Below are 27,306 nucleotides of genomic sequence, written 5' to 3'. Positions count from 1 at the left end.
TGATCAGTGCGGCATTTGCGATCTCACATGTAGGCACAGTTCCGTCCTCTCTGTGTTGTGTTTAGCAAACCAGGGCTGAGGGCTGGCCACGGTAGAACACGGATGTTGTGTTGTTGCAGAAAGGCCATGGTAGCTCTGGCAACATGGGGACGAGCGTTGTCCTGCTGGAAAATGTGTTGTTGCAAAACAAATGGAACAACGTGGGGTCTGATCACTTGGTCGATATACCGCTGAGCAGTGACGCCGTGTCCCCGACCATGACCAAAATTCAGAAAGCACATGGGTCCAAGTCTCACATTAAGTCCAATCCCTGCCCATATCATGACGCTAGATCCACCCCATGGATCCCTTTCCACAACGTTTCTTTCAGCAAAACGATCACCTCGACCTCACCTCAAATTCTGACTCTTCCGTCTGCATTGGAGACACAAAAGCGACTTTCATCAGAGAAGATGACACGCCTCCACTCACGATGACGCAAATTGCGATGACCCTGTGCCCACTGAAGTCGTGCTTGTCGATGCCGTGGTTGGAGAACAGGACGACGTGCTGGTTCGGCCGCAGTTTTATACCCACTACAGTTCGTGACAGTTCGTGTATTTTCGATTTCGCGAGAAATGGGTGCATGATACCCACATATTCATTGAAATGGTGCGTTTTGGCGATTGGTTTTTATGTTGCTTTTTACTCGGGGCTTCCAAAATGCAATAAAAATATTGATAACGCCATCAAGCTTCACTACATGCTAAAACTCCTATCAATTTATGGTTTCGTGTTTGTTACCTATTTGCTTAAAACCACTTGCTTTTCTTTTGCGTGTGAGTATACACTGTACATTATTGCACAATGATGGTGTACAGATATTTCGACAATCATATTAATGTAATTAGTGGATAATGGCCGATGCCAACCTTATACACTATAAAGTGACTTTATCAAAGTAAGAGCAAACTATAGTATACTGTTGGATAACAAATGATCCACTTCATTATAGATATACTCCTTACAGACACTTTGTTGTGTGATATCTGTGCTATCATAGAGGTAGCAGGTGTATAATGCTTTGTATTTATGTTCATCACATTGTGTTGCTTTACCCCCTGTGAAAAACCCTCATCATCGAATGGAGAATACAAGAGGATGGCTCCATTTCAATCTCGTTAAGATTTATGAGCAGGTGCGTTTACACCTGGCTCACGCTGTGAAAGCCCACTGAAAGGTCATCATGTTTTTCACTCTCCTTGTTCATTTTTAACTGAACACAAGCTATAGAAATATGGGCTTGTTTTGTTAATTTGATCTAATTTGATCGCCCTATGTATTGTTTGTTTATTTGTGTGTTGTTTAACGCAACACTCCTAGCTCATTATTCCAGCTATATGACGGCGGTCTGTAAATAATCGAGTCTGGACCACACAATCCAATGATTAACATCATGTGCATCGATCCACGCAATTGGGATACGATGACATGCACCAACCAAGTCGCTTCTATAACAAGCATAGTCGCCTCTTACGACAAGCATGGGTTGCTGAAGTCCGATTTAAACCCGGATCTTTAACGGTGACTAATGTGATGACGAAAAGGAAAAGTGACATACCTACAGAAAAAGAATAAAAAGAATATGTAGAGGAGTGGGGTGGGTATTTGTATAGAAATGGATAATAACAACTTAACAAGTTTTAAGATAAAATGGCATTTGTTTCGCAGCCTTTTTGGAAACTTCGACCCGGCGAGCAGTGCTTCCGGGAAATGACGGAGAATCCCGAGTCACCAAATCTCCGGGCAGCGTCAATGCGAAATGAACGCGATTATTTACTGCACCCGCAGTGTTGTAGCGAGTTTTGAACATGTGCGCAAACTGTAAAGTGTTGCGATAGAGCGTGCAATCACATGCGAACCAAAGCACTGCTTGAATCTGTGTATGTGACATGTTTATAAGGACACAGCATTGCGAAGTCGAAGGTTATCCGTCATGGAGACAGACGTGACCTGTGGTAGTGGTCCATTACTGACTCAATGACTGATTAGTGTTGACGTGTTGTGCTGAGAAATCTGCGATGAGGAGTAACTTATGATCTTATGTGAAGCAATTCCGTTTTGTTTGTTTTTAGTATTAGTAGATCTGTGTTTGTAGTTGAATACAAATCCTTTTGCGTCCATGAAATCGTGGTGAAACGAAGCCTAAGCTGTCCCTCTGAGCAGTCAGCCGACAGGAGGTTGTTTACAATATTAGTTCCTAAAGTTTCCAGCAGATGGCGTGGAGAAGATTGACCAATCAGCGTATATTCATTGACTCCCTGGCGGTTTTTACGATTGCGGGAAACTCCTTTACATGGATTTGCGCCAGAAGACATTTTTTAGGGGATCAACCGACGCGATCTAAAAAAACAAAATCAGCGACAGGGACGTCATATGAAAGATTTGGAGAAATGTTGGGGACGTTAGAAAACTTACGAAGTATGAAACTAAAGACACCATCACAGGGTGAGTATTTTTGTACCTGTATAATGGGCTAAACTTGCAATTTTGCTTGTTGTCAAAGAATGGGTGCATTTTCATAATATCTTAAATTAAATAATCAAATAAACTTTCTTTGAAATGCTATAATGATTTCCTTGGTCGGATAATGCATGTGCATCTTTGTCCTACACCACTTTGTCTCTGAAAGAATACACTGAATATATCAGATAAGGAACAATTTTTGATGGAAGAAGTCTCCAGTCTTCATTTTGGGGCTACAGAATGCAGCCATGCTTTTGGAAATATGTTATTTCGAAAAATGACCCCAGACATTTTTCAAGATAACAGTTAAGCATCACCTTGTAGAAAAAAATAAAAATCGCTTGTTTTTGGACCAAACTCAATCAAAATATTTTTACTCTGATGAGGTACCTCTGTGAAGATCTGAGGACATCGTCACTGGAGGTTGTGTTGAAGGTGAACCCTTACCTAACTTTGATTGCCCAAAGTAAGTGAAGGATGTTTTGTAACAGGGCGGTGAATAAGTAATAGGCAAACACATGCTCAGGTGAGAGATATTTTATTCCGCCAATGGATGTCATATATTTATCTACACCCTGAAACATATTAAAGGAATGATAAGTAATATTAACAATACACATAATGCAGTCATCAACATCACAGTAGTACAAACCGTTTTACATTACAAACAGATGTTATTCATATATTAGTTATATACTATATTATATATACTGTACAATAATCTGCTAACTGATGTAAGAACCAAATAGAATAATTTTCCATGTATTATATTATCTAAGTGTAAAGAGATTATAAATCTCTTTCAAAATACATACATATACATGAATTTACAGGTGTGACACACTTATGTGTTACACAAATATAGAAACTGACTATACAACTTACAAGTAATCATGTGCCTACCCTGTGGGTGAGACTAGGGTGTCTTCATGACTTATTATTCCAGATATCTAAACAGAATATATTCTTTTATAACAATGATTAATAAACTATGCTATTTACATACAATTTTAAAATATTACTCCGGATCCGGTATAGAACAGACTGTATATTATACAGAACTAATCACAAAAGCATTTAAAACGTAGACAATTCCACAAAACAACACATACACTCTTCCTCATACATACAAGAATAAAGAGACAGAAAAGTGATATGTTAGTAATCACCAAATCTTACAATTTATATGTCTTGTTTACTACATTTACTTAAATAGATTGTCACTGAGAATATGATAATATTAAACACATTTGGTTAAGTTTAGTTTTATAGGTGTAATATACTTCAACATTTAAATGCAATAACATACAATACAAATATACACAGACATTAAACTAACCTGATTTAGATGATTTTCCTTGTCAACTTGTCTGTGTACAATGGTGTAAGAAATGTGTGCAGACTGAGAACATACAGTGAGACAAAGGGTCAACTTTGAGGGTTAGCTTGGCCAATCAGTTGAGGATGTCCTGGCTTGGGCTTGTTAAGGCTTACCACATGAGGGACACATTAACTACATTTAATCTATCTTCACATATAATTAAACATTAATGTTGAACACTTAAAAGCAGCAACACTGAAGGTGAATGAAATACATATGTACAAACTACAGTGTTGTATCTGTCACATTTGGGTTCTTGAGCCTATCAGATGTCAGCTTTCTGAAACATTTTGCCCCCTTGATTCGTAAATTTAGATTTGTGTACATGAAAACACTCACAGAACACAAAAAGTCCTGTGACAGTGCTTCCTTTTTGGTGTAGATAACGTGGCGCTCTAAATCACTACAACCACATAATGTCACAGCCTTATTTTGTTGTACCTTCAAATTCAGTAAAAATGTCATTCCATGTTAATGTACTTTACTACTTATCACTAATGTAACAGTTTTGTCATGGTGACCTGTATTTAACTATAATAGCAGGACTAATAAAGAGGAAGAGCTTACATTATATTTTTTTACATTATTGCATTGAATGCAATGGCAATGTTATGTTATAACGTTAAAAGCCTCTGAAATAGAAACTTATTAAAAAATCCCAATTTTGAACAAAATAACAACATTTTCCTAATATTCTTGCCTAGGACAATTAGTTTAGTATCCTTGGTAATTGCCTGCTAGAATATATATGTATATAAGTCTTGATGCTGATTGGAAAGGTCATTTGATGCGACATCCTATGGTGTCCTCAAACTAATGTAGAAAGTTACTTTATATCTTGATTTATATTTAATGGCAGTTTCATGACCATCATATTTATCAAAATTTGCCAGTGTTGGACAGGACTTTCGTTCACATTTTCATTGCTTTGTTTCCACTTGTTCATACCGTTCATGAAATTGAGGTGATTTCAAGGGGCGCTAGGCTTACACAGTCCTGGAAAATTTGATTTAAGTCACCCAAATACGACTTGTCATTCTGAAAAATCAAATTTTCTATCATGTTTTGCTTTCAAATGAGCAGTTGATTTTTCCCTAACATGCCTAAGTACCTCTGAGATGATGTCTTAGATTTTGTCTATTGTCATGAATGACTGAACCTTTGAAATAATTCATTTTACTTTAGATTCCAATGTGTTCCAGAAAGGATGCCATCTATTCATGTAGTCTATGCTAATCTGGCAGAGATATCTACATGATCTATGTGATTGTTCTTACAGATGCTGCAGATGATTACATCAGTGATGTGAAGAAGGAGTTCACTTTTCCCCAGGATCAGAAACACTTTACGGTAATTTTCTATTTCCATGCCTGAGGAACTGGATGAAAAATGGGAGGTTAAGCAGTGAAGACTAAAATGACATTAAGTTTGCCAAAATGGCTGAAACTGCGTGGTTTTAACTTGATGTCAGGCCTTTTAAAAAACTTCCCAAATGAGAATTACATATTTCCCAATTCATCTTAATATAGTTGTAATAACTAATCAATGTGAATGTGTTAGCTTGACCATGCTGACAATATGAGAACTTTGAGAAAATCGCAGTTTTGAACAAAATAAATATATATTTTCCAATATGCCTTCCATGGAGACTTAGCTTTTGAATCCTAGGTAAATCCCTTATATTATTGCAACAGATGCCAATCATTACGATTTGTGGCCTGAAGTTGAGCTGTTATGCTTTGTCCTCTCCCAGATTACAATTTTTGAATTGTTTTCATGGATCAGGCCTCAAAGTTGCAACTAAAGCGGTAGCCAATGTGACCTAAATTTCAATTTGTCTACTGTCTAAAATTCAGAGGTAGCCAAATGACTACCTAGAAAAATATCTTGTGGCGACTAAATTCTATTGCTACATATCTGTAGACACAAAAATAAATAACAGCTGATATTGGAAAACATGTCTGCTAATAATTGTACTTGCAAATAATTCCTTCTAAAGTTGACAATGAACCAAAATACATTAAAATTAATGTAATTAGTTCTTTATTTTAGTTGACTTGGATAAGCAAGTATATACCTATATAATCTAGTAACATAAATTGCATCATTGTTCAAGTCACAAGTAACAAAATTCAAGTAGTATCTTGATTTTCCCGGCGGCTACCTAGAAAAAAAATACTTATAGCCATAATGGCTACTTGGTAAAAATTTAAACTTTGAGGCCTGTGGATTATTTACATGCATAAAGTATTACAGAGAGCAAGTTGCTAATGCATCACTGGTGTCATTAAGCATTCTACCTTGAGACTATGCTGACCAATGAGAGACATTCTTTCTATTCACATAGTGTTAAAATGTCCGTTAGTTTGGTAAGTTGGTGATACAAGATCTGTGGTTGTTTTTGTTAACACACAGTCATTTATCCATCAATCTTTGCAGGTGCTGCACTGCATGTACCAGTTAGCGATATTACTTCAGAACTCAAAACAGTGTTGTCTTTCTGAAAAACAGCCAAAATGATGACTTTTATGAAGGTGTACGAAAGATCGACTTCATTCTCCTTGGTTCCACTTAGTTGATACTTGCAATCATGGTTTGGCTTCAGCTGCCATGTTCTACCCGGTACCTGTTCACCAACAGGATTCAGGAAGTTGCCCAGGATCTTACTCCGGACACACATCTCCATGTGTCCGTGGACATGCTTATGCTTCAGAAACAGCACCTGGAGAACCAAGAAAAGAATGAGCCCTGTCGACCGCAATTCTTCCCTTCACAGCTTGACCTTCATTAGATTATTGGATCTAAAACAAGTTCTTTTCTTGGCAGAGGTCATGGTTGTCAAGGACAACATGGTTACAAATCCTCCAACATATGTTCTTTCACTGCTTCCAAGCACGTTGGAGAGTTAGCCAAACCAGGCGACTCTTCCTCTTAGTGACTCGCATCAGCTACTGGATGACTGGGAACTTCTGCCTCCCGTCATGCCCATTGTAGAGACTTTTGTAGGCAGAAGACTAAGGTTTTTTTGGCAGAGAACTGGTACATCCTGGCCAATCCCTTTGTCAAGCTCTTCCTGCAGAAAGTTTACAAACTGCTAATGTAATAAGGACTCCCCCTACAACGTCCACACTCCATTAGTGAATATCCGGCCACTCAGCTCCCGAGTGGAAAAGAAACAATCAGTATGATCTAGATTATCTTCAACATAAAGACATTCAACGCTATGTATCTTGAAAATCCACCGCATTTTCGCATGCTGTCCATCACGCTCCTATCCCTCAAACAATCAATCAACCGAAAGACCACATAGTCATTATCGACACACAAGACGCGTATCTACATGTACCCATCAATTGGGAGCATTGCCATTTCCTCCAGGTTCCTTTTTCAATGCCATCACTACCAATGGAAGGTGCTCCCATTTGGAATTTCTTCACCCTGTGGCTTTTCACCCATATTGCCAGGCCAATCATGAGGTTCCTGCACATTCGAGGGATCATCTTCGAGTTGTACATCGATTGTATTCAAGCCAAAACAATTCTAGACATTCACCAGTGACATCTGGAGTTTACGCAGCAGCTCGGTTGGCTCGTCAAAGTTGCGAAGTCCGAGACGACTCCCACTCAGTGTTTCCAGTTCATCAGGGCTCTATTCGACACCAAACTGGGCAAGAGCACTCACTCAGAGGGGTCTACTTAACTTAACTGATCCAGTGCTTCCTGAAGCTCTACCTTCAGAGTGACATCTTCCAGGTACAAATCTCCCAACCGATTTCACTGTGTCTGTGTCTTCAGTGGGGGCAGGTGATGTTGAATGTTTGCGCTCGAGTGTCTGTTCAACCCGACTAAGCACCCCTTCCATCGACCAAAAACGATTACATATCAACAACCTCAAATTCAAGGTGATCATTCTGGCGGTGTCCCAGTAGGCCAAGCTCCTTTGTCCGTCACCTTATGATCTAGTAGGACAATCTATCAGTCTTCTGGTATATCAACAAGATCGGCTCCACCAACAAACTTTGACTGCTTTTGGCCGCTCCCTACTGGCCAACTCGAGGTTGCTTCACAATGCTGGTAATGATTGCAGGGAAATTAAGTTCAACCATCTTCCACTGTTGGACGATCTTCTCCAGCCTCACTCCAGCTTACCGCATCCGTTGCTCGAAACCCTCCATCTTTGTGTATGGCTCATCACAAGAAGTCACTTGTCGCCAAAGGGTATTCTAAAAGAGTAGCTATGACCATGATGACCATCACGGAGGCTAATCATTCCTCCACAAAGGTGTTATAGGACCATAAATGGAAAGCATTCGAAGCTTACTGTCAACCTTGTGGCATCACCAAACCGGTGACTGTTTCTCATCAACAGGTCACCAAGTATCTACAACATCTGAGATCTACTTTGAAGCGTAAGGGCTCCACTTTGAATACTGATCTCGCTGCAATCAACTCCGTCATTATCCTTTCAACTAAGGATCTAAGATCTACAGTCCCTAGTTCGGTCTTATATGGTGGCTGACCAGTCTTCTCTATTCTGGCCACCCACTTGGGATCTTAATGTCATCCTCCGCCATTTGACTACTGCAGCGTATGAACCACTTGTTGAGACACCCTTAAGACGGTCTTTCTCCGGGCCCTGGCCACTGCTAGAGTGAGTGAAATGCTCAATCTTGAGAATACAGAATGGGAAGGTCTTCTCATCACAAAGAATCAACTCCCGTTTGATTACCATCTGTCGTTGGCGGCTATCCTGAGCCCAGGAGACCATGAAGACCTCTCCTTATGTCCGGTTGGAGTGCTCCCTATCTATTGAGAGGCTGCGTGACCACTTCGGCACGCCTGCAAGAGACTCTTCATCACACTTTCCACGGTGGCCACTATTGAAGTCTCCCTTACCATTGCTTCCTCTTGTGACATCCAATCCACATGAGACTAGAGCCATCACCTCTACCATGGCCTTCCACAGCAATTGCACCCTGTCCGCCATCATGAAGGATTGTTTTGAAGTCCAGTACTGTCTTCGCTTCCCACTATCTACATGACATCTCATTCAACTGAGTACAGAGCCAGCACTGGTTAGGTCCCTTGGTCCAGGCGCAACAATTGACATCTGCACACCAGCTCAGACAGACGATACTTGTACCTGCTCCTGCAGCCCAGTACTCCGTATCCTGTATATACAAAATATATATCGGAATTGTTGCTCCTTTGCTTATTATTATTCGAGTTCCCGGGCTGAATACCCAGTGGAGGTTGAGCTACCTCATCTGTAGAGAAGACTATAGTCCTCAAAATCAAAGGCGCCATAAGGTGCGGCCATTTTGGCGGTGTCCCATGCCCTTACCTGCTCACTTCTGGTTTCGGCACATCATTTCTCAGTATTGGTTTGATGATCCTCTTGTGCATGTTGTCAATCGTTTCTCTTCTCCTCTTAGCATGCTTTAATCCCATGGCTTGATTGTTAGCTTTGCAAAAGAGTAGAAGAGATGCCAAGCTGGCTGACCCTATTGCCTGTCGGGGGGGGGGCGGTCGGGTAGCCTAGTGGTTAAAGCGTTTGCTCGTCACGCCGAAGACCCAGGTTCGATTCCCGACATGGGTACAATGTGTGAAGCCCATTTCTGGTGTCCCTCCGCCGTCATATTGCTGGAATATTGCTGAAAGCGGCGTAAAACCATACTCACTCACTCACTTTTGCCTGTCGGAGATAATGGTGTGGTCTGTCTCGTAGAACTGATTTCTATTCAAAGCTATGCAGTCGTTTTGTAAGGATGAAAACATGTAACACGTCATACCTGATTTCATGATGTTACATCCGGCTCTTATGGTGTGTTTACATACTCACAAGTTCATATCTTTACGACACTAGGCAGTGTTTTCAATTTTTCATGTATATCGTTTTTTAGCACCAGTTTCGTTGTGTGCATCTCAAGGTTGTAGTGTATACAGGCTAGGGTATCTATGCCTCACCGCCCAACTGAGCGATAAATGCATAGTATGAGATAGGGCAGGTTTAAAAATTTGTAAATTTTACATTAGCTTGTATAATTACGTACTAATCCTTTCTGACATGCTATATGCCCTCCCATTGTCCCAACCATCCCCGCATCACAGCTCCGCTAGCCTGTCAATTCTAAGAAGGAGAAGGAGTGACAGGGGTAGTTTAGTGGTAAAATCAACTCAAGTCAATTACAGTGCGTGACCCTTTTGTGTGGGTGGTGACCATGGTGATGCTGGGTGTGTTTGGGTGAAATGTTTTAGAAGAGGAAGCTTTGTTCAAGGAAGAAATGCATAGTGTGGGATAGGATAAGTATATAAATATGCAATTTAATGTCAACCATTCTAAAATATTAACATTACCCTTTTTCAAATGAAATTGCTCTTTTTTTTACCTACTGATTACTGAGTTCACTCCAGAGCTTCAGGTAGGGTTGGCATCTCTGTGTTGCTTTGCATGTTTGAGGGAAATACTTTCATGAGTAACAACATCAAAGAAGTTGACCGTATTAATCTGCTTTCAAAAGAATTACTTTTGATCTGTTTTTAATAAATGTGTTTTTGGACATGTTGAATTATATGTTTTTTCTACATTTGTGTCATGTTGCATATGTAAGCCAAGTTTGAAGTAAGCATTGAGACCTAAACCCAGACCAGCCCTGGGACTTTCTGAATTTGTAGTGCTGCACAAATGCATTGGTTACATTGACCATGTTGATAAAGTAAAAGACTTAAAGCCACATGTTGTATTTTGATCTGAAAGTCTCCAGCTTCAGTCTCCATGTTGAGATATTGTGTGAGTATGGTTGTGTACATGGTACGGAATAGTGGTATTCTTTGCAATGAAGTTTGTGACATAGTATCTGACTGACATGTTGACAGGTTTCTGTGGAAGGGAACATTGGTTGTGGGAAAACTACACTCCTGGAATACTTCAAGCATTCAGCCAGTGTCCAGGTGAGCGGTTCCAGGGATGATCCTGAGAGATTTTGCATGTGACGTTAAATATAACACTACAGAGTATTGACATGAAACTGAGCAGTGCTGCGGTGAATCTGGTGTTCTTATCTGGACTGGTGCTTATTATCATATTAGGATCACTGCACATACTTGAGGCATGGTATTATCATATTAGGATCACTGCACATACTTGAGGCATGGTATTATCATATTAGGATCACTGCACATACTTGAGACATGGTATTATCATATTAGGATCACTGCACATACTTGAGGCATGGTATTATCATATTAGGATCACTACACATGCTTGAGACATGGTATTATCATATAAGGATCACTGCACATACTTGAGGCATGGTATTATCATATTAGGATCACTGCACATACTTGAGACATGGTATTATCACATTAGGATCACTGCACATACTTGACATGCTTGAGACATGGTATTATCATATTAGGATCACTGCACATACTTGACATGCTTGAGACATGGTATTATCATATTAGGATCACTGCACATACTTTAGGCATTGTGTTATCACATTAGGATCATTGCACATACTTGAGGCATAGTATGATCATTGCACATACCTGAGGCATGGTATTATCATATTAGGATCACTGCACATACTTGAGGCATAGTATTATCATATTAGGATCATTGCACATACTTGAGGCATGGTATTATCATATTAGGATCACTACACATACTTGAGACATGGTATTATCATATTAGGATCACTGCACATACTTGAGACATAGTATTATCATATTAGGATCATTGCACATACTTGAGACATGGTATTATCATATTAGGATCACTACACATACTTGACATGCTTGAGGCATAGTATTATCATATTAGGATCACTGCACATACTTGAAGCATGGTATTATCACGTTAGGATCACTGCACATACTTGAGGCATTGTGTTATCAAATTAGGATCATTGCACATACTTGAGGCATGGTATTATCATATTTGGATCACTGCACATACTTGAGGCATGGTATTATCATATTGGGATCACTGCACATACTTTAGGCATGGTATTATCATATTGGGATCACTGCACATACTTGAGGCATGGTATTATCCCATTAGGATCACTGCACATACTTGAGGCATGGTATTATTATATTGGGATCACTGCACATACTTGAGGCATGGTATTAGCATATTAGGATCACTGCACATACTTGATACATGGTATTATCATATTGGGATCACTGCACATACTTGAGGCATGGTATTATCCCATTAGGATCACTGCACATACTTGAGGCATGGTATTATCATATTGGGATCACTGCACATACTTGAGGCATGGTATTAGCATATTAGGATCACTGCACATACTTGATACATGGTATTATCATATTGGGATCACTGCACATACTTGAGGCATGGTATTATCCCATTAGGGTAAAACCCTGGTGGGGAGCTGTGATCAAGTCATTGTGGACTGAGGTTAAGTATATACCTTGTGAATTAATTAAACATGTTAAAAGCCCTTGTTTTTATTGTCAGTGAGGTGTCAACATGTGTGCATGTTTCAGGCACTGAAAGAACCAGTAGAGCAGTGGACCAATATACAGGGGCATAATGCTTTGGTGAGTCATGTCAACACCACGGCATTTCAATGTTGGAGTCAGGCATGCCAGTCAAAGCATCCTGATCATTTTGATTGAATAGATTATTGTTATTATGTTGTTGTTTATTGTAAACATGTGTAAAGGTACATGCGAGGCTGTAGTTATCACAATGATACAATTTGTGTGTGTGTCAGTTTCAGATATTAAATGTTCATTGTTACAGGGCCTGTTGTATGAGGATCCTTCAAGATGGAGTTTCTCATTTAATATGTATGCTCAACTCACCCGGATCCAGATGCACACCAAGCCTCACGTAAGTCGTCATGTATGTCGTCACCTAAGTCGTGACGTTGAGCTAAGCGCAGTATGCTCAGACTAAGGGTTACCAATCAAAATCCAAATGTCTGACCAATCATTGTATTCACTTCAATCTGATACCCATGAAGATCAGGGTTAGAATAGGTCCCCAGCAATCCATGCATGCCGTAAGTGACCACTAATGGGATCAGGTGGCCAGGCCCGCTGACATGGCTGATGCAAGTCAATGCATCCCAATTGCGTGGATCAATGCTCATGAAGTCACTCACTGGATTGTCTGGTCCAGACTCAATTATTTACAGACCGCCGTCATATAGCTGGAATATTACTGAGTGCAGCATTAAACAACAAACACATTAATCTGACATGATCTGAAGCACTGCTTGAAATTATGTGGCAGACAATATACCTGTTAAATGTTGCAAGCTGTTCTTGTGATACAGCCATCATGATAATCACCTGTGTTTGGTTATAAGCAAAATGTTAATTTTTGGAAAGCCAGATTGATTTATTGTTGTAGAAAGCCTGAGACAGTCGTAGACATCAGTTCCTAAGTTGGTGCACCAGTAGCAATGCAAGACTGATGATGTTTTCAGACCAAGCCCATCAAGATGTTAGAGCGCTCCCTGTACAGCACCCGCTACTGCTTCGTGGAGAACAACTACCGCAGGTCAGCCAACCATGGCATGGTGTATCACTCTCATAATGGCTCCATCTTGTAGTGAAGACATTGCCCATAAAACTATTCATGCTCTAGTACCAAATGTTAAATGTTATGATAAGGCATGTTTAATTTGTTCCCGGAATTTGTTTTAAGAAGAATTGTTTGTATCAATACTTCTAAGTTGTAATAACAATGAAGAATGACAATGCAGTTTTGAGGATTGTATTATTTTAGCCAAACTATTAACGGCCTGGAATATGCAGTACTGACGGAATGGTTTGATTGGTTGTCAAAAACACAGAAGGCTGAGTTAGATCTGATCGGTGAGTAATGTTTAGTTCCAGTGTGCCAGCACATTTGTGATAAGCTGTGTTGTTGACCACTTTCTGAAAGGCATTGTGTATTCATAACTTTGGGTCATGGGACCCCTGCCAATTTACACTTGTCAGAGGGGTACACAAAGTATGTGATCTTGACTACCCAGGGGTTGATTTAGCTATAAAACATGGAAAAGTGCAACCTGTTTTTGAAAAATGAACCCTACTATTATGTCAACATGCACCAGGTGCATGTCAAACATTTTCAGAAATTGTCTCTGACAAACCACCACACAAAATCGAACTTTGAACACTCAGTACTTCTAAAGGTTATTTACCATGCTACGTCACTAATACCAATGTTACATATAATTTGTCATGCTTTGGGGCTTAACGTTATCAAACTGTGGTTAATTTAAGATTATGTGCATATGTTCCTGTGACACTGGCAGCAGGCTGGCCTGTTTCAACTGTGATATATATGGGACCAGGGTGCAACCTGGTTTTGTCTGGTGCAACAAGGTTTTCATGTCAACATGCTCCTGGTGCAATTTTAATCAAGTTTCTTAAATCGAGCCCTGCTACCAGTACCATTTTTGTGGAAGCCTCAGTGGCCAAGTGGGTTAGGTCGCTGACATTGTGTGAAGGATAAGTTTGTAAGTGGGACTCCACCTAAAGAGTAGTAGAATTTGTACTTTAAATTGTAATCCCAAATATAACATATGTTACGTTTGACCATTTTCTAAAAGGCATTGTCTATTCATATGTTTGTAATCATTACAGGTTCATCATTTATAGGGTTTGAATCCAAGGTTTCTCCTGATTGTGATTCTTGATTATGTCATTATACCATGACAGCATGGATCATTGTTCACACTGTCGATCACTGGATTATCTAATCCAGACTCGATTATTTACAGGCCGCCATCATACAGCTGGAATATTGTTGATCATTTGGCGTTAACAACAGACACTGTATTTCAAATGACGTCATTAATGGAGTTGTTCAGTTGCTGATGTTTACACCCAGATGGTCAACATAATCATAATATTGTCTCTACAGGCATTTTAATGTGTTCTATTGTTACAGTATATTTGCGGGCCGACCCTGAAGTGTGCTATGAGCGAATAAAAAAGAGATTGCGAAAGGAAGAAGCGAGTGTGCCAAAGGTATGTCATAATCCAAATACATGATAATTCCTATACAAAGACATTTGACAAAGAGCATTCTGATTACAAGTTAGACCGCCTCCGTGGTCTTGTGGTAGAGGGTCCGCCCGGAGAGCGGAAGGTCCAGGTTTCGATCCCGGGCCGCGTCATACAAAAAGACGTTAAAAGATTGTACTTGTTGTTACCCTGTCTGGCGCTCGGCATTAAGGGGCTAAAACAAGGACTGGTCGGCTCGGAGTCAGTATACTGTGTCTGAGTGGGGTATTCATGTTAAACTGCGGCATGGTATCTCAGTGAGCTAGCACTATAAATCGGCATCAGTCCGGACTAGTACAAGCAGCCACACACACACATACACGTGCATGCACGTCGCTATATAAGTGCAATAATCTTGGACGCGACGTTAAACCCAATTTCACCTCACCTCACGTCACCTGATTACAAGTTACAAATATATATATGTTTGTATTCAAAACAAATTACTTCGCAACATGATCAGAAGCTTGAATTATTAGCGCATCAACATGATCAAGGTATTTATACTCTGTGGTAATTTGAACCTGTGCACTATACTAGATGAGACTGTGGAGAACCAGACATTCCTCATTACAGAAACTTATTGACGACCTCCACGACCTCCACGAGGATTGGCTGGTGAAGCAGACGTTAGGTTCCGTCCCTGCTCCTGTGTTGGTGAGTATACCCTTTTGTGAAGAATTTAGATCCATTAAATATGCACCCAGTGTGGTTTTAGTGACTTTGCTGATGGCCATATCGTTTTTGACAATATCAATATCCAGATAATCTGGTCCAGATTTAATGAATTAGTCATATAGCTGGAATATGGTGCCGTGAAACAACAAATAAAACTAACAGATGTACATTGCAGTGTGTCTGGATCATGTGTTTTTAGCTAGTGCTTTTGGTATTTAAATATATTTCAGATTCTTGATGCCAACTGTGGATATGACAAGATGAAGACTCTGTATGAGGACAAGCGCCAGGAGATTCTATGTGGCTATGTTTAGTAGAGACTCCACATTAGACTAGTGTACATAGTAGTGTCTTCTAGTGTAGCATGATGAGCGACTGTGTGAGGGGTCTGAATTCATGAGAGAGAGAGAGAGAGAGAGAGAGAGAGAGTGTGTGTGTGTGTGTGTGTGTGTGTGTGTGTGTGTGTGTGTGTGTGTGTGTGTGTGTGTGTGTGTGTGTGTGTGTGTGTGTGTGTGTGTGTGTGAGTGAGTGAGTGAGTGAGAGAGCAAGAAATTTCATGGCTGGCATATTCCTTTGATATTGATGGGATGTCTACAAGTTGGGTCTTAAAATGTGAGTTTCACCTCGTCAAGGAAACACCGGACTCATTTTGATGGAACTAATAATATTGACGAAACCTGGAAAATAACATCAATTCCTATAAGTTTGACTTCATTGATTTTGGAGTAACTCAGTTCATCTACCAGCTATTGCTAGTCATCCTGCTGCATGTTCGTGTACAAGAAATGAAAGTTGGCCAAGATTTTAGCCATCAACATAAGTACCTCATACTCTTTTAAACATGGGCATTATTGATTTTAGATATTTATATTTTGTTAGTGATTGAGACATGTTATAAAGACTTCCTAGGTGCGCTGTATCATTTTATAGGCTTTTATCCATGAAAGAGGCATTAAATCCATCTCATTCAACAGGACTTCAGCCTAAATATAATCATGCTTAATTTTGAACACAGCTTGTCAGCATTAAGGAGAAGGAATGCACAAATTTATGTCTTGTTTTTCATGTTCCTTGACAGAATCCTATTTGTATTTCAACATCACCAAGCAGTCCTTCACCTTGACACAGACTATCCCTATTCAGTGTTTTGGACTTGGATCATGCTTAAGGGTTATGGGAAAATGATCCCTTCTCTGCATTACCTTGAACTGAATTGGACACATTGATTTAGTGTTTTGAATGACAATTCCTGGCAGTGATAGAAACTAACATCTTATAACATAGCAAAACCCTTGAGAGTGGCAAATTTCTACTTCAATGTGCTTATGACTATTTAAACTATTGGCCAGTTTCAACCGATGATAGGTAAGGACATTGACAAATGTGTGACTGGAAGCCATTGATAAGAATGAACATGCTGGAGGCACCATAAGAACCTGACATTTGTCAATATCTCAATGAAAAACTGTTCAAGGTGAAATGACTTGAAGATGGATCCAACTGAAATTCTATGCGTGCCTTGTGGCACACTGACAAAAGTACCTTTCTAACCCCGTATTGGGGGATTGGTAACTCGAAAAATTACCAGTAACGGTAAAACCCCCAAATTTTTGTCAGTCCCAACTTTAAACATGTAAAAAAACGTATGAATATTACCTGCTTTTAATTCTTTCAAAATCACGTTCATTTCATCTCTGAACATGCTGAAGTGACTTAGTTAGATCTGCACATCATTCACACAAAGTTCAGTCCTTTTTCTCCTTTTTGTTTTTAATATTTCAAGATGAAGTCACTACAAATATACTTTTAACCTCAAAGCAGAATGTTATTTTCTTGTACTAAAAATCAACAAGGGGAAACCCTGACGGCATCAGACAAGCTGACTGTATTCGAAACATATACTTGTATGAATATCACAGATTTATTAAATACTATATTTGCCTGGCCACAGGGACTGGCAGTCACATGAATTACCGGTCCAAGCCTAATTTTACCGGTAAAAAACTGGTAATTACCTTTAAATGGGAACACTGATAAATCTACAAATGTTTGTTTTAATCATGACAGTTTACTCAGGAAATCTCAAATCCTCTATTACCTCTTTGAACAACAATGAACAATCCTTTGGGTATAATTGTTTTCCCAACAAAATGCAGAGAATTTGGCAATGACAGAATCACCAATGTTTCACTCAGTGACATATTTGGCTGATGTGAGCTTATTCAGAGTCATGCCTGTCTTGTTGAAATTTTATAATGCATTTTGATGTTTCTGTGTGAAATGTCTTAATGTGAGCGTGGTGTTGTGTCCTCAATTAGTGGCCTGTAAACGTTTAATTTCACATCATTAAAGTGCTTATGTAAAGGTGATTGATGAAGATGTTATGCAAATAAATTTATAATATGTATGTCATGTAGTCATAACTTTTTTTGTATAAAATACCTGACAAACATAACACAATAGCACATGTATACACACACTGTTTAACAAAATTATCACATAAAAGTCAGCTGGTCAATATGGATTACACGGCTTGCAACACAAATTTAATCTTTGGTTATAGAACAAGGTTTATAAAATTTGTAGATTTTCCAAACAAGCATCTACCATATCATATTGCACAGTGAAGACACTACATATTGGGTTATGTACAGATACTGTAAAGTCAACAACAGTGAAGTATCACAGAAGCACTGGGTGTATCACAGACGCACTGGGTGTATCACAGACAATGTTGGATCAGGTGGGATCATGCTGCGTCTCCAACAGCCTCACTCTTGGGCCATTAGTGCTGCTTCTATGGCGGCATCTGCTCCGGCAGATATAGAATCTTGACCTTTCTGCAAAGATATTTCACCAGATCAATATTCCTGAGGAAGTGTTACATTCACCCACCCTCCAATCAACCCATCCGAGCTTCAAATACTACCATTCCTAAAACAACCCATCCAGGATACAGCTCCCCCCTTGCTACAATGAACCCATCCAGGATACAACTCTTTCCCCCCCCCTTGCTGCAATAAACCCATCCAGGATATAACTATCTCCTCACTACAATGTTCCATCCCTAGGATACAACACTCACTCTCTGTTCCAGAATGAGCAGATCACTGAGCCGTTTGACCTCCTTAGGTCGTGACAGTAGGGCTGATTCTTTCTGCACGTGCTCCCGCATGATGGCATTCTGCTTCTTCACAAACACCGCATTCTCTCGCATGTTCCTTGTGTACATTCTGAAGGCAATAACATCAACATGTACTTAGTTGTTTCAAAGTTGCCTACTCTTTAAGTTTGTTAAACTGAGTTAACTGTTGATAAGTTGCTGGAAAACGTTAACGTGAAGTATTGTAGCAAAGCACATTCATCTTGGTTATAATCTGTAAATCATGTCCGGAGTGAAACACAAACTATGAAACATCTGCTCAGAGAGCAGAAGGTCGTGCGTTCAATCTCAAGTGTCACACCAAAAGATGGTACTTGTTTCCCTGCCTGGTGCTCTGCAGTTAGGGACTAAAACAATGACTGGTCGGCTCGGAATCAGTATGCTGTATTTGTGTTTAACTGCAGCATGGTAACTCAGTGGGATAGCACTATAAAAGCGGCATGAGTCCAGATTAGTACAAGCAGCCCCCCCCCACACACACACACACACACACGTCGCTATTTAAGTGCAATAATCTTGGACGCAACGTTAAACCCCATTTCACCTTCACCTCACTAACAGTGAAGACAAGACATTGTCTCACATTGCCGAGTTACAGGAGTTGGGACTATTTGCTCATGCTGAGATAGTATATGGTCAGAGATTTTAGGTCAATATGAATTGTGATGAACTTACTGTGAGAACTGCTGCTCTATGTCTTTGATAGTCTTAAGAGATGTACGGATCACGTCCCGGTAGGTTGGGGTATCTAGAGTGGTGCTGGTTAAGGAATAAACTTCAACTGGAAGAGGTTTTAAATCATGTCCAGCAGAATGTGATATACACAAAATATTGTCATTTGAAATAGGAGGCCCCAAAATTAGTAAAATTCAATATTGTTGAAAAACATTGTTTACATTTGGATATTTAACCTGCATTACTGCTGGTACGACCATCTGAAACCTTGTGGGGAGGATGCAAAGCAATGTGTGGACACAATAGAGTGGTAATGCAGGAAAAGTATCCAAATGAGAAAAACATTTAGATTTTACTAAATTTATTAACTTATCCTGCATCACGACCTTAATGCATTTTTGTCAGACGGAACGGAAAGGGGCATACCTTTCAGATGGAATTTCAGGATAGACCTTCAACCAGTCCAGTAATCATTTAGCATCCTGAGCGGGGAAAACCGAAACAACAGACCATTCCTGTCCGATAGAGCCACATGAGAGAGAGTAAGTAGGAGATGTGAAGTTCAGTCATGGAAAACGGAAAAGTAGAAAAGGGCGTGGGGCAAGTTCTAAATTTAGATTCAAACAGCTGGAACAAATGGACGCATGAAACCCTCTAGTCTGGGGTAATTAATTACCACCAGAGAGGTCGCAGGGTCAGCTCCGAGGTGTAAAAGTCAAGACCGTCTAGGTTTGAGTTGCCTCTTGTACTCAGAATCCCAATTCCTTAAGGTGAGATAACCAAGATGGTCAATTTGACGTGTTGAAAAGAGCAACGCAGCATGTAAGTTCAATGAAATAGACAAAGGTTGCAACCAAAGAAGACACGTGTATTAACAAAGAGAAAAGGGCCTATGAACAAGAGCCAACATAGACATATGAAATATCAAAGCACAAGACATGCAGGCATGACGTGGCAAAAATAAGATGGTGGATGGAAAAACATGGACAAACTACGGTAACAGTATGATACGTCTAATATATACAATTGAGAAATGTATTGGTTATCAAAGGATAAAAAAAAGGATGCTATCTGGTTGTTGAAAACTGGGAGCTTTAGTCTCAAATCTCTGTACAGTCCGATGACTAGCAGTAATGTGATTATATGTGACATCGCCACTTCTGGTCACGTGGTAGCTGTGAGAGGGAATGAGCCACGGAACCGGATGGAACAATAACTTCTGTAGCCTGGACCTCTCACAGCTCCTTTCTAGTAGCAGAACAGCAGTAAAAGCATTTAGGTAGTAATGAAGGATAAGTTAAAAAATATATGAAATTATCACCAAAGCTTTTTATATCTAGTGATCAGTTGACACTATTTACACTTTAAGATAATGAGCTTTGCAGCCTTCACTGATTGCGGTATTATTGATGTGTCAGACGTGTTATAACTAACTGATTATTGGGCAATCACTACCATACTGTCTAACAGAGGTTGCTTATTAAATTCTACCACTTGTACCACAGTGGCCCCACGCTTGTTGCAAGAATTCTTGGTGATTTGGTTGATAGCTTCTCATAGTACCAGGACAGCATGGATTTATCTTCATGACATCAATCACTAGTTTGTCTGGTCCACTGTCTTACTGCTGGGACCATGCTAAATGCAACGTTAAACAACAAACATTCTATATGAAGGATATGCTGGTAGGTTTTCTATCTCCGTCCTCTGTACCCGAAAGTTGACACCAGGCTCTGCCGTCAGGTTCTTCATCCTCATGAAGTGTGCCACCAAGGGACTGTGGCCACTGATGTTGAAGGCAGATCTCACAAAGTCGGGGCCACGACATGCAGGGTGCGACTGAAAATAGACAAGACTTAATCATACTGCTATCAAACTTGGTACCCTGTGGGTACCCAGGTAATAGGTCCCCAATACTCTACTGCCTGTTAAAAGAGGCAACTAGTCATAGTTCATACTATCAACCACTGGTTTGTCTGGCCCAGAGTTGCTTATTTTACAGGCTGTCATGATGTGGCTGGAATTCTGGTGATTGCAATGTTAAACAACTTAATCCACAATCAGCAGGAATAAAGAAGTGAACCAGTGTATGATATATCCATTCTGTTCTTATATTCCCCCGCCCAACAAAGTTGGCGGGGGATATAGAGTGAGTGAGTGAGTTGGGTTTAACGCCGCTTATAACAGTATTCCAGTTATATCGCGGCGTGTCAGCTTAATGTGGGAGGAAAGCCCGAAGTGATGCAGGTCTCGGACGTTTACCACTTCGGTGAAACCCACATGCACGGGTATGGTGCTGACAAACCTAGAAACTTAATCGGGGCGAACCAGGATTCGAACCCACAATCATAGGTTTCTGGCGTGCCCAAGGGACGCAACTCTGCACAGCGAATCACGGCGCCTTAGACGACTGGGCCACCCGTGCCCCCTCGGGGGGATATAGAAACGGGCTCTGTCCATCCGTCATGTTTCGTTTCCGGAGCATAACTCAGAAACTGTTCATTACTTTTTCATGAAACTTTGCAGGTTTGTCAGGTACATGCTTAACTGGTGCCTTTTGCTATTTGGAAATTTTTATTTTTTTACGTTTCCATGGCAGCAAGATGGACTTTGGTTCCAAACTCCTTTTTTTTACAATTTCCATGACAAGTTCCACCTCGGTTAAAAAAGGTTAGGGTTTGTTTACATATAATTATGTCATACCGGGGGTAAATACTGCAACAGGGGCGGGGGATATAGCCACGTTATCGGCAAACTCTTGTTATTACTTAGGATAGATAGGATGGAGTAGTTAGCCATTATGGTTTTACAACCCTTTTAGCAATATTATGGCAAGGGACACAAGAAATGGGCTTCACACATTGTACCCCTTTAAAATTTGTGCGCTATTGTAAATATCACTTCATGCACACCAGTGTATTGTTTATGTCATCTGTAAAGCATTGTTGACGGCATTGAAATGTTATTGTGATGTAAGGTCGGAATGACGTCACACTAGAAAATGGTTCAAATGGATTCCATTGGTAATAAAGAATGTGTGTCAAACTGATTTTATGAATCTGTTGAAAGAATTCATGTATTCCCTCGTTCTCGCTAAGGAAATAGAAGAAGAAACACTCGTTTTGTAAAGTCAGTTCAACACACATTCTTGTATAATAATCTATTTATGCAACATCTCCCATTTGATTCGTTTACTGTGATACTGCATGAATTCACTGACCTCGATTTTGCCTGCATTGTCCCGGGAGTGTGAGACCTCCTTGGCTGCGGATGTTGACATCTGAGAGAGCTTCTTGTCCTCCATGTCTGGGTGGGGCTCGTCATCTTCCCCTGTCATTTCTCGGATCGGAGTCAGGGCCTCCAACAACTTCCGAGGGTCCAGCAACTTCTGCGACGGTTTCCTTGGACTGACCTGTGCGTCGGCAACTGTATCAATCACATGGGAATCCTGGGAGGATGCAGGGGAGACAACTTTCAGAGTGGAAACTTTACGAGACATAGACTGAGTGCTTTTACGAATGCGAGGTATCCTGGGTACATGTTTCTTCTGAGTCCAGTTTGAGGAGAGAGACGACCGCGAGCCTGACTGGTTGAGGGAGGTATTGGATGTGTACTGACTCGGGACGCTGGACACCAGATTGTCCAGGAAGTCAAAGTTGATTGCCGTGCTGGCTGCAGGGGCACAATGGCATATGTAGAACTTGATATTTACATAATACAACAATTTTACCATAAAATAACACATTATTTAACATATATGAATAATTAAACTTCCAACTTACAATGCAGAGAAAAAAATTGAGAGTTAGTTTATTGCTGTATTTTTCAAGGATTTGATGCGTGAAGTTGTTGTGAAACCTAGTACATCAGATGAGAAACCTGGTACAGTAGATGGTGAATCTGGTACAACAGATGTGAAACCTGGTACAACAGATGGGAATCCAAGTACAACAGATGGGTAACCTGGTACAATAGATTGGAAACCTAGTACAATAGATGGGAAACCAAGCACAATGGATGGGAAACCTGGTACAACAGATACGAAACCTTTGTACAGCTGATGGGAAACCTAGTACAACACATGGGCAACCTAGTACAACAGAAAGGAAACCTGGAACAACAGATGTGAAACCTGGAACAACAGATGGCAAACCTGGTACAACAGATGGTAAACCTGGTACAAAAGATGGGAAAACTGGTACAATAGATGGGGAACCTGGTACAGCAGATGGGAAACCTAGGTACAAAAGATGGGAAACCTGGTACAATAGATGGGAAACCTTGTACAACAGATGGGGAACCTGGTACAACAGATGGGAAACCTGGTACAATAGATGGGAAACCTGGTACAATAGATGGGGAACCTGGTACAACAGATGGGAAACCTTGTACAACAGATGGGAAACCTGGTACAATAGATGGGGAACCTGGTACCATAGATGGGAAACCTAGTGCAATAGATGGGAAACCTAGTACAACAGATGTGAAACCTGGAACAACAGTTGGGAAACCTGGTACAATAGATGGGAAACCTAGTACAACAGATGGGAAACCTAGTACAATAGATGGGAAACCAAGTACAAGAGATGGGAAACCAAGTACAAGAGATGGGAAACCTAGTGCAATAGATGGGAAACCTAGTACAATAGATGGGAAACCTAGTGCAATAGATGGGAAACCTGGAACAACAGTTGGGAAACCTGGTACAATAGATGGGAAACCTAGTACAACAGATGGGAAACCAAGTACAAGAGATGGGAAACCTAGTGCAATAGATGGGAAACCTAGTACAATAGATGGGAAACCTAGTGCAATAGATGGGAAACCTGGAACAACAGATGTGAAACCTGGAACAACAGATGGGAAACCTGGTACAATAAATGGGAAACCTAGTACATCAGATGAGAAACCTGATACAACAGATAGGAAACCTAGTACAACTGATGTGAAACCTGGAACAACAGATGGGAAACCAAGTACAATGAATGTGAAACCTACACTTCTTGTTTTTCTGTGAGAGTATTTCTTCCCTCATCTTGATGTTGGCTGGCTCCAGATGCTCCATGTTCCATGTCAGCCACACCCTTGGGGCTAGACGCAGCCCTGGAACACAACACAGACCACATTATCTCAGCTCTATTCAGACTACTTACACTTACACAATGACACAAACAACATTACACAAACAATGACAAACATTAACACAACAATGATATAAACACCAACAATGACACACTGAAACAATGACACACTGAAACAACGCACAAACACTGACACAATGATGACACCAACAATCACACAACAAGGATGCATGTACCGGTCATCCACTCCATGATGAGGGCCACAAGGTCATCCTTGAAGACCTCTCCAAACTGGCGGTATGAATCGGGGAAGGCATGGCAGAAGGCGGAGTAGACTGCCTGGCACATCAGCATGGGGTACTCCTGCTCACACACAGAACGCAGGTCAGAAACATGTCATGGATAGAAGCACAATGTGACCAACCAGGAGAAAAGGGACCTTCACGGTGCTAGGATACAAATGTGCTGTGACGTCAAAGAGTGAGTGAGTGAGTATGGTTTTACGCCACTTTTAGCAATATTCCAGCAATATCACAGCGGGGGACACCAGAAATGGGCTTCACACATTGTACCGGGATGTACCACATGTCGGGAACCGGGTCTTCGGCGTGACGAGCGAACGCTTTAACCACTAGGCTACCCGACCACCCCCGTGACGTCAAAGAAAGACATTTGACGTCAATTTACTTCTGTAAAATTGCCATGTGTGCAGACTGTACAAAAATATCTTATTATTCTCTTGTTAGTTTGAAATGTAATAAAAACATCTAAACATTTCAGCATACATGTCTTCTTGCAATAAATCAGACATTATATAAAATAACTGCAATCATTACATAAACAGTTATAAGTCTGAACATGGAACTTTGCAGGAAATGAGTGCAAATGTTTGATGCCATGTATCTCTGTAATAATATGAAATGAAGGTTATCAATTGTATTTTTGTTGTCCTAGGATACTGTAGTTTTAAAATAAAATAAGAAGTCAAAATGTGACTTTTCACCCATAAGATCCCTTACCTCACAGTTGATCACAAATATCGTTGCCTTTTCCCCCCAATGATTGAATGAAATTGTTTTTTGTTTTTTTAATGCTACACCTGCATTATTACAGCTATAGGTGGTGGCCTGTAAATAATCAGGTATGGACCAGATAATCCACAATTAAATTATCTCAATATGGAAATTAGAATCATGTTTATTGTAAACTTCTTGAAGGAATCCTGTGAAGATCCTCTGATTTAACCAAGGAAGCCGGAAAATGCATATTGTGGTCCCACCTTGAGGAAGGTGTCTCTGTAGACGGGGTTCTTGGCATAGATCATCAGCTTCACATAGTTGTGGGCGATACGGTTGAATAGCTTCACCTGGGAGTTGCGACTGGACTGGAACTTCTCCAGGAAGTAGTACCAGAATAGATCCTGTACGTAAACAGACGGTGAGACCAAGAACAAACATGGTAAGACTAAGTAAAGACTAAGATTGGACCAGACAAGGTGAGATTAGGAATACATAAACAGATGTCTTATGATTATTATTAAGAAAGTTTCAGCCATTTCGTCCACAAAGGACTTTCATGGAAGTCAGTCTTCTGCTCCCCTGACTTGATCCATGTGTAACGTCAAGAACAACATAGTAGCAATGTGATGTGATACTGTTTTGAGAATCCACATGTCCAAAACCTGAAAAGTTATAAAAGGTGAGGTGAAATGGGGTTCAACATCGCATCCAAGATTATTGCACTTATATAGCGACATGCATGCATGTGTGTGTGTTTGTGTGGCTGCTTGTACTAGTCCGGACTGATGCCGATTTATAGTGCTAGCTCACTGAGATACCATGCCGCAGTTTAAAAAGAATACCCCACTCAGACACAGTATACTGACTTCGAGCCGACCAGTCCTTGTTTTAGCCCCTTAATGCCGAGCGCCAGACAGGGTAACAACAAGTACCATCTTTTAACGTCTTTTGGTATGACGCGGCCCGGGATCGAACCCCGGACCTTCCGCTCTCCGGGCAGACGCTCTACCACTAGACCACGGAGGAAAAGTTATAAAAGAGCAACATGAAGGCGAGAATGTGTTTATGATCTGACCTGCAGTACTGCCTGTGACATCTGTGAGTAGAACAGGTGGTCGAACTCCGGCTTGAAGTGCGGCTGTAATCAACAGATGATAACTCAGTATTACCCATGCAAAGTCATAGACTGGCTGCACAACACACACAAGTTCTTCACAATTCTCAAACACATTCATAAAAGTACAGCCCTATTAAATCTTTAATTAGAGAAATATCTTTATACAGACATTCAACCAAATACTCTACAGTCCAAGCAGCCATTGTCACATGTTCAGGCAGTCATGGGGTACACACACACACATAGCAGAAATCATGGACCACAGCCTATTTTAGACTTGAAAATCTCTAACACCAAAAGGTGCAAATAGGATGTTGCATGATCTAACAAGTGCGGAAACTGTGAGGATGTTTGTACACAGTCTTTAACACTCACAAGTTGTGGTTATCTACAGATAATGACTCACTTTACGATCGAGCGCCATGGAGGCCCCGGCTGCATTGTTCAGCATATCTGCTGCAGCGATCCCATCAGGCAGGGGAGTTAACTCTGTCGGGTCGTAGCCTGGATACTGATGCAGCTATAACCAAGAGGACAAAATATTAAAAGATAAGGCAATAGAACATCAAATATTACAGCAAAGGAAGCCAATATTAGAAAATGGAATTTTCTGAATAGCAGTATGCT

General features: G+C 40.5%; 2 protein-coding genes across 2 annotated transcripts in view; one reads left to right on the top strand and one right to left on the bottom strand.

The window, feature by feature from the left end:
* Positions 1-1,824: 1,824 nt before the first annotated feature.
* On the top strand, positions 1,825-18,031 carry LOC124139675 (thymidine kinase 2, mitochondrial-like). Its single transcript, XM_046506942.2, has 10 exons — positions 1,825-2,487; positions 5,166-5,236; positions 10,762-10,836; positions 12,406-12,459; positions 12,665-12,754; positions 13,356-13,429; positions 13,658-13,746; positions 14,831-14,910; positions 15,523-15,603; positions 15,855-18,031. The coding sequence occupies exons 1-10, from the start codon at positions 2,256-2,258 to the stop codon at positions 15,936-15,938; spliced, it is 930 nt and encodes a 309-aa protein (XP_046362898.2). The 5' UTR covers positions 1,825-2,255; the 3' UTR covers positions 15,939-18,031.
* Positions 17,245-27,306, bottom strand: part of LOC124139666 (protein FAM227A-like) — a 22,563-nt gene continuing 12,501 nt past the window's right edge. The window contains exons 6-15 of the mRNA XM_046506931.2: positions 27,086-27,199; positions 26,638-26,700; positions 25,823-25,963; positions 24,780-24,906; positions 24,461-24,565; positions 22,683-23,134; positions 21,144-21,301; positions 19,463-19,540; positions 18,710-18,857; positions 17,245-18,464 (exon numbers count right to left, since the gene is read on the bottom strand). Of these exons, the coding sequence (XP_046362887.1) occupies positions 18,396-18,464; positions 18,710-18,857; positions 19,463-19,540; positions 21,144-21,301; positions 22,683-23,134; positions 24,461-24,565; positions 24,780-24,906; positions 25,823-25,963; positions 26,638-26,700; positions 27,086-27,199 (1,455 nt within the window). The 3' untranslated portion in view covers positions 17,245-18,395. The remainder of the gene's footprint in view (positions 18,465-18,709; positions 18,858-19,462; positions 19,541-21,143; positions 21,302-22,682; positions 23,135-24,460; positions 24,566-24,779; positions 24,907-25,822; positions 25,964-26,637; positions 26,701-27,085; positions 27,200-27,306) is intronic.

The sequence above is a fragment of the Haliotis rufescens genome, unplaced genomic scaffold (assembly GCF_023055435.1).
Source record: "Haliotis rufescens isolate VD_foot unplaced genomic scaffold, xgHalRufe1.0.p SCAF_28, whole genome shotgun sequence".
In the NCBI taxonomy this organism is placed as follows: domain Eukaryota; kingdom Metazoa; phylum Mollusca; class Gastropoda; order Lepetellida; family Haliotidae; genus Haliotis; species Haliotis rufescens.
This window is presented reverse-complemented; position numbering and strand designations above follow the sequence as displayed.

Bases quoted from the DNA above. Each gene is read 5' to 3' on its own strand.
- LOC124139675 (XM_046506942.2), top strand. From the start codon at position 2,256: ATGGCGTGGAGAAGATTGACCAATCAGCGTATATTCATTGACTCCCTG. The intron at 10,837-12,405 runs GTGAGCGGTTCC...TGCATGTTTCAG, and splicing joins AGCATTCAGCCAGTGTCCAG to GCACTGAAAGAACCAGTAGA. The intron at 14,911-15,522 runs GTATGTCATAAT...TCCTCATTACAG, and splicing joins AAGAAGCGAGTGTGCCAAAG to AAACTTATTGACGACCTCCA.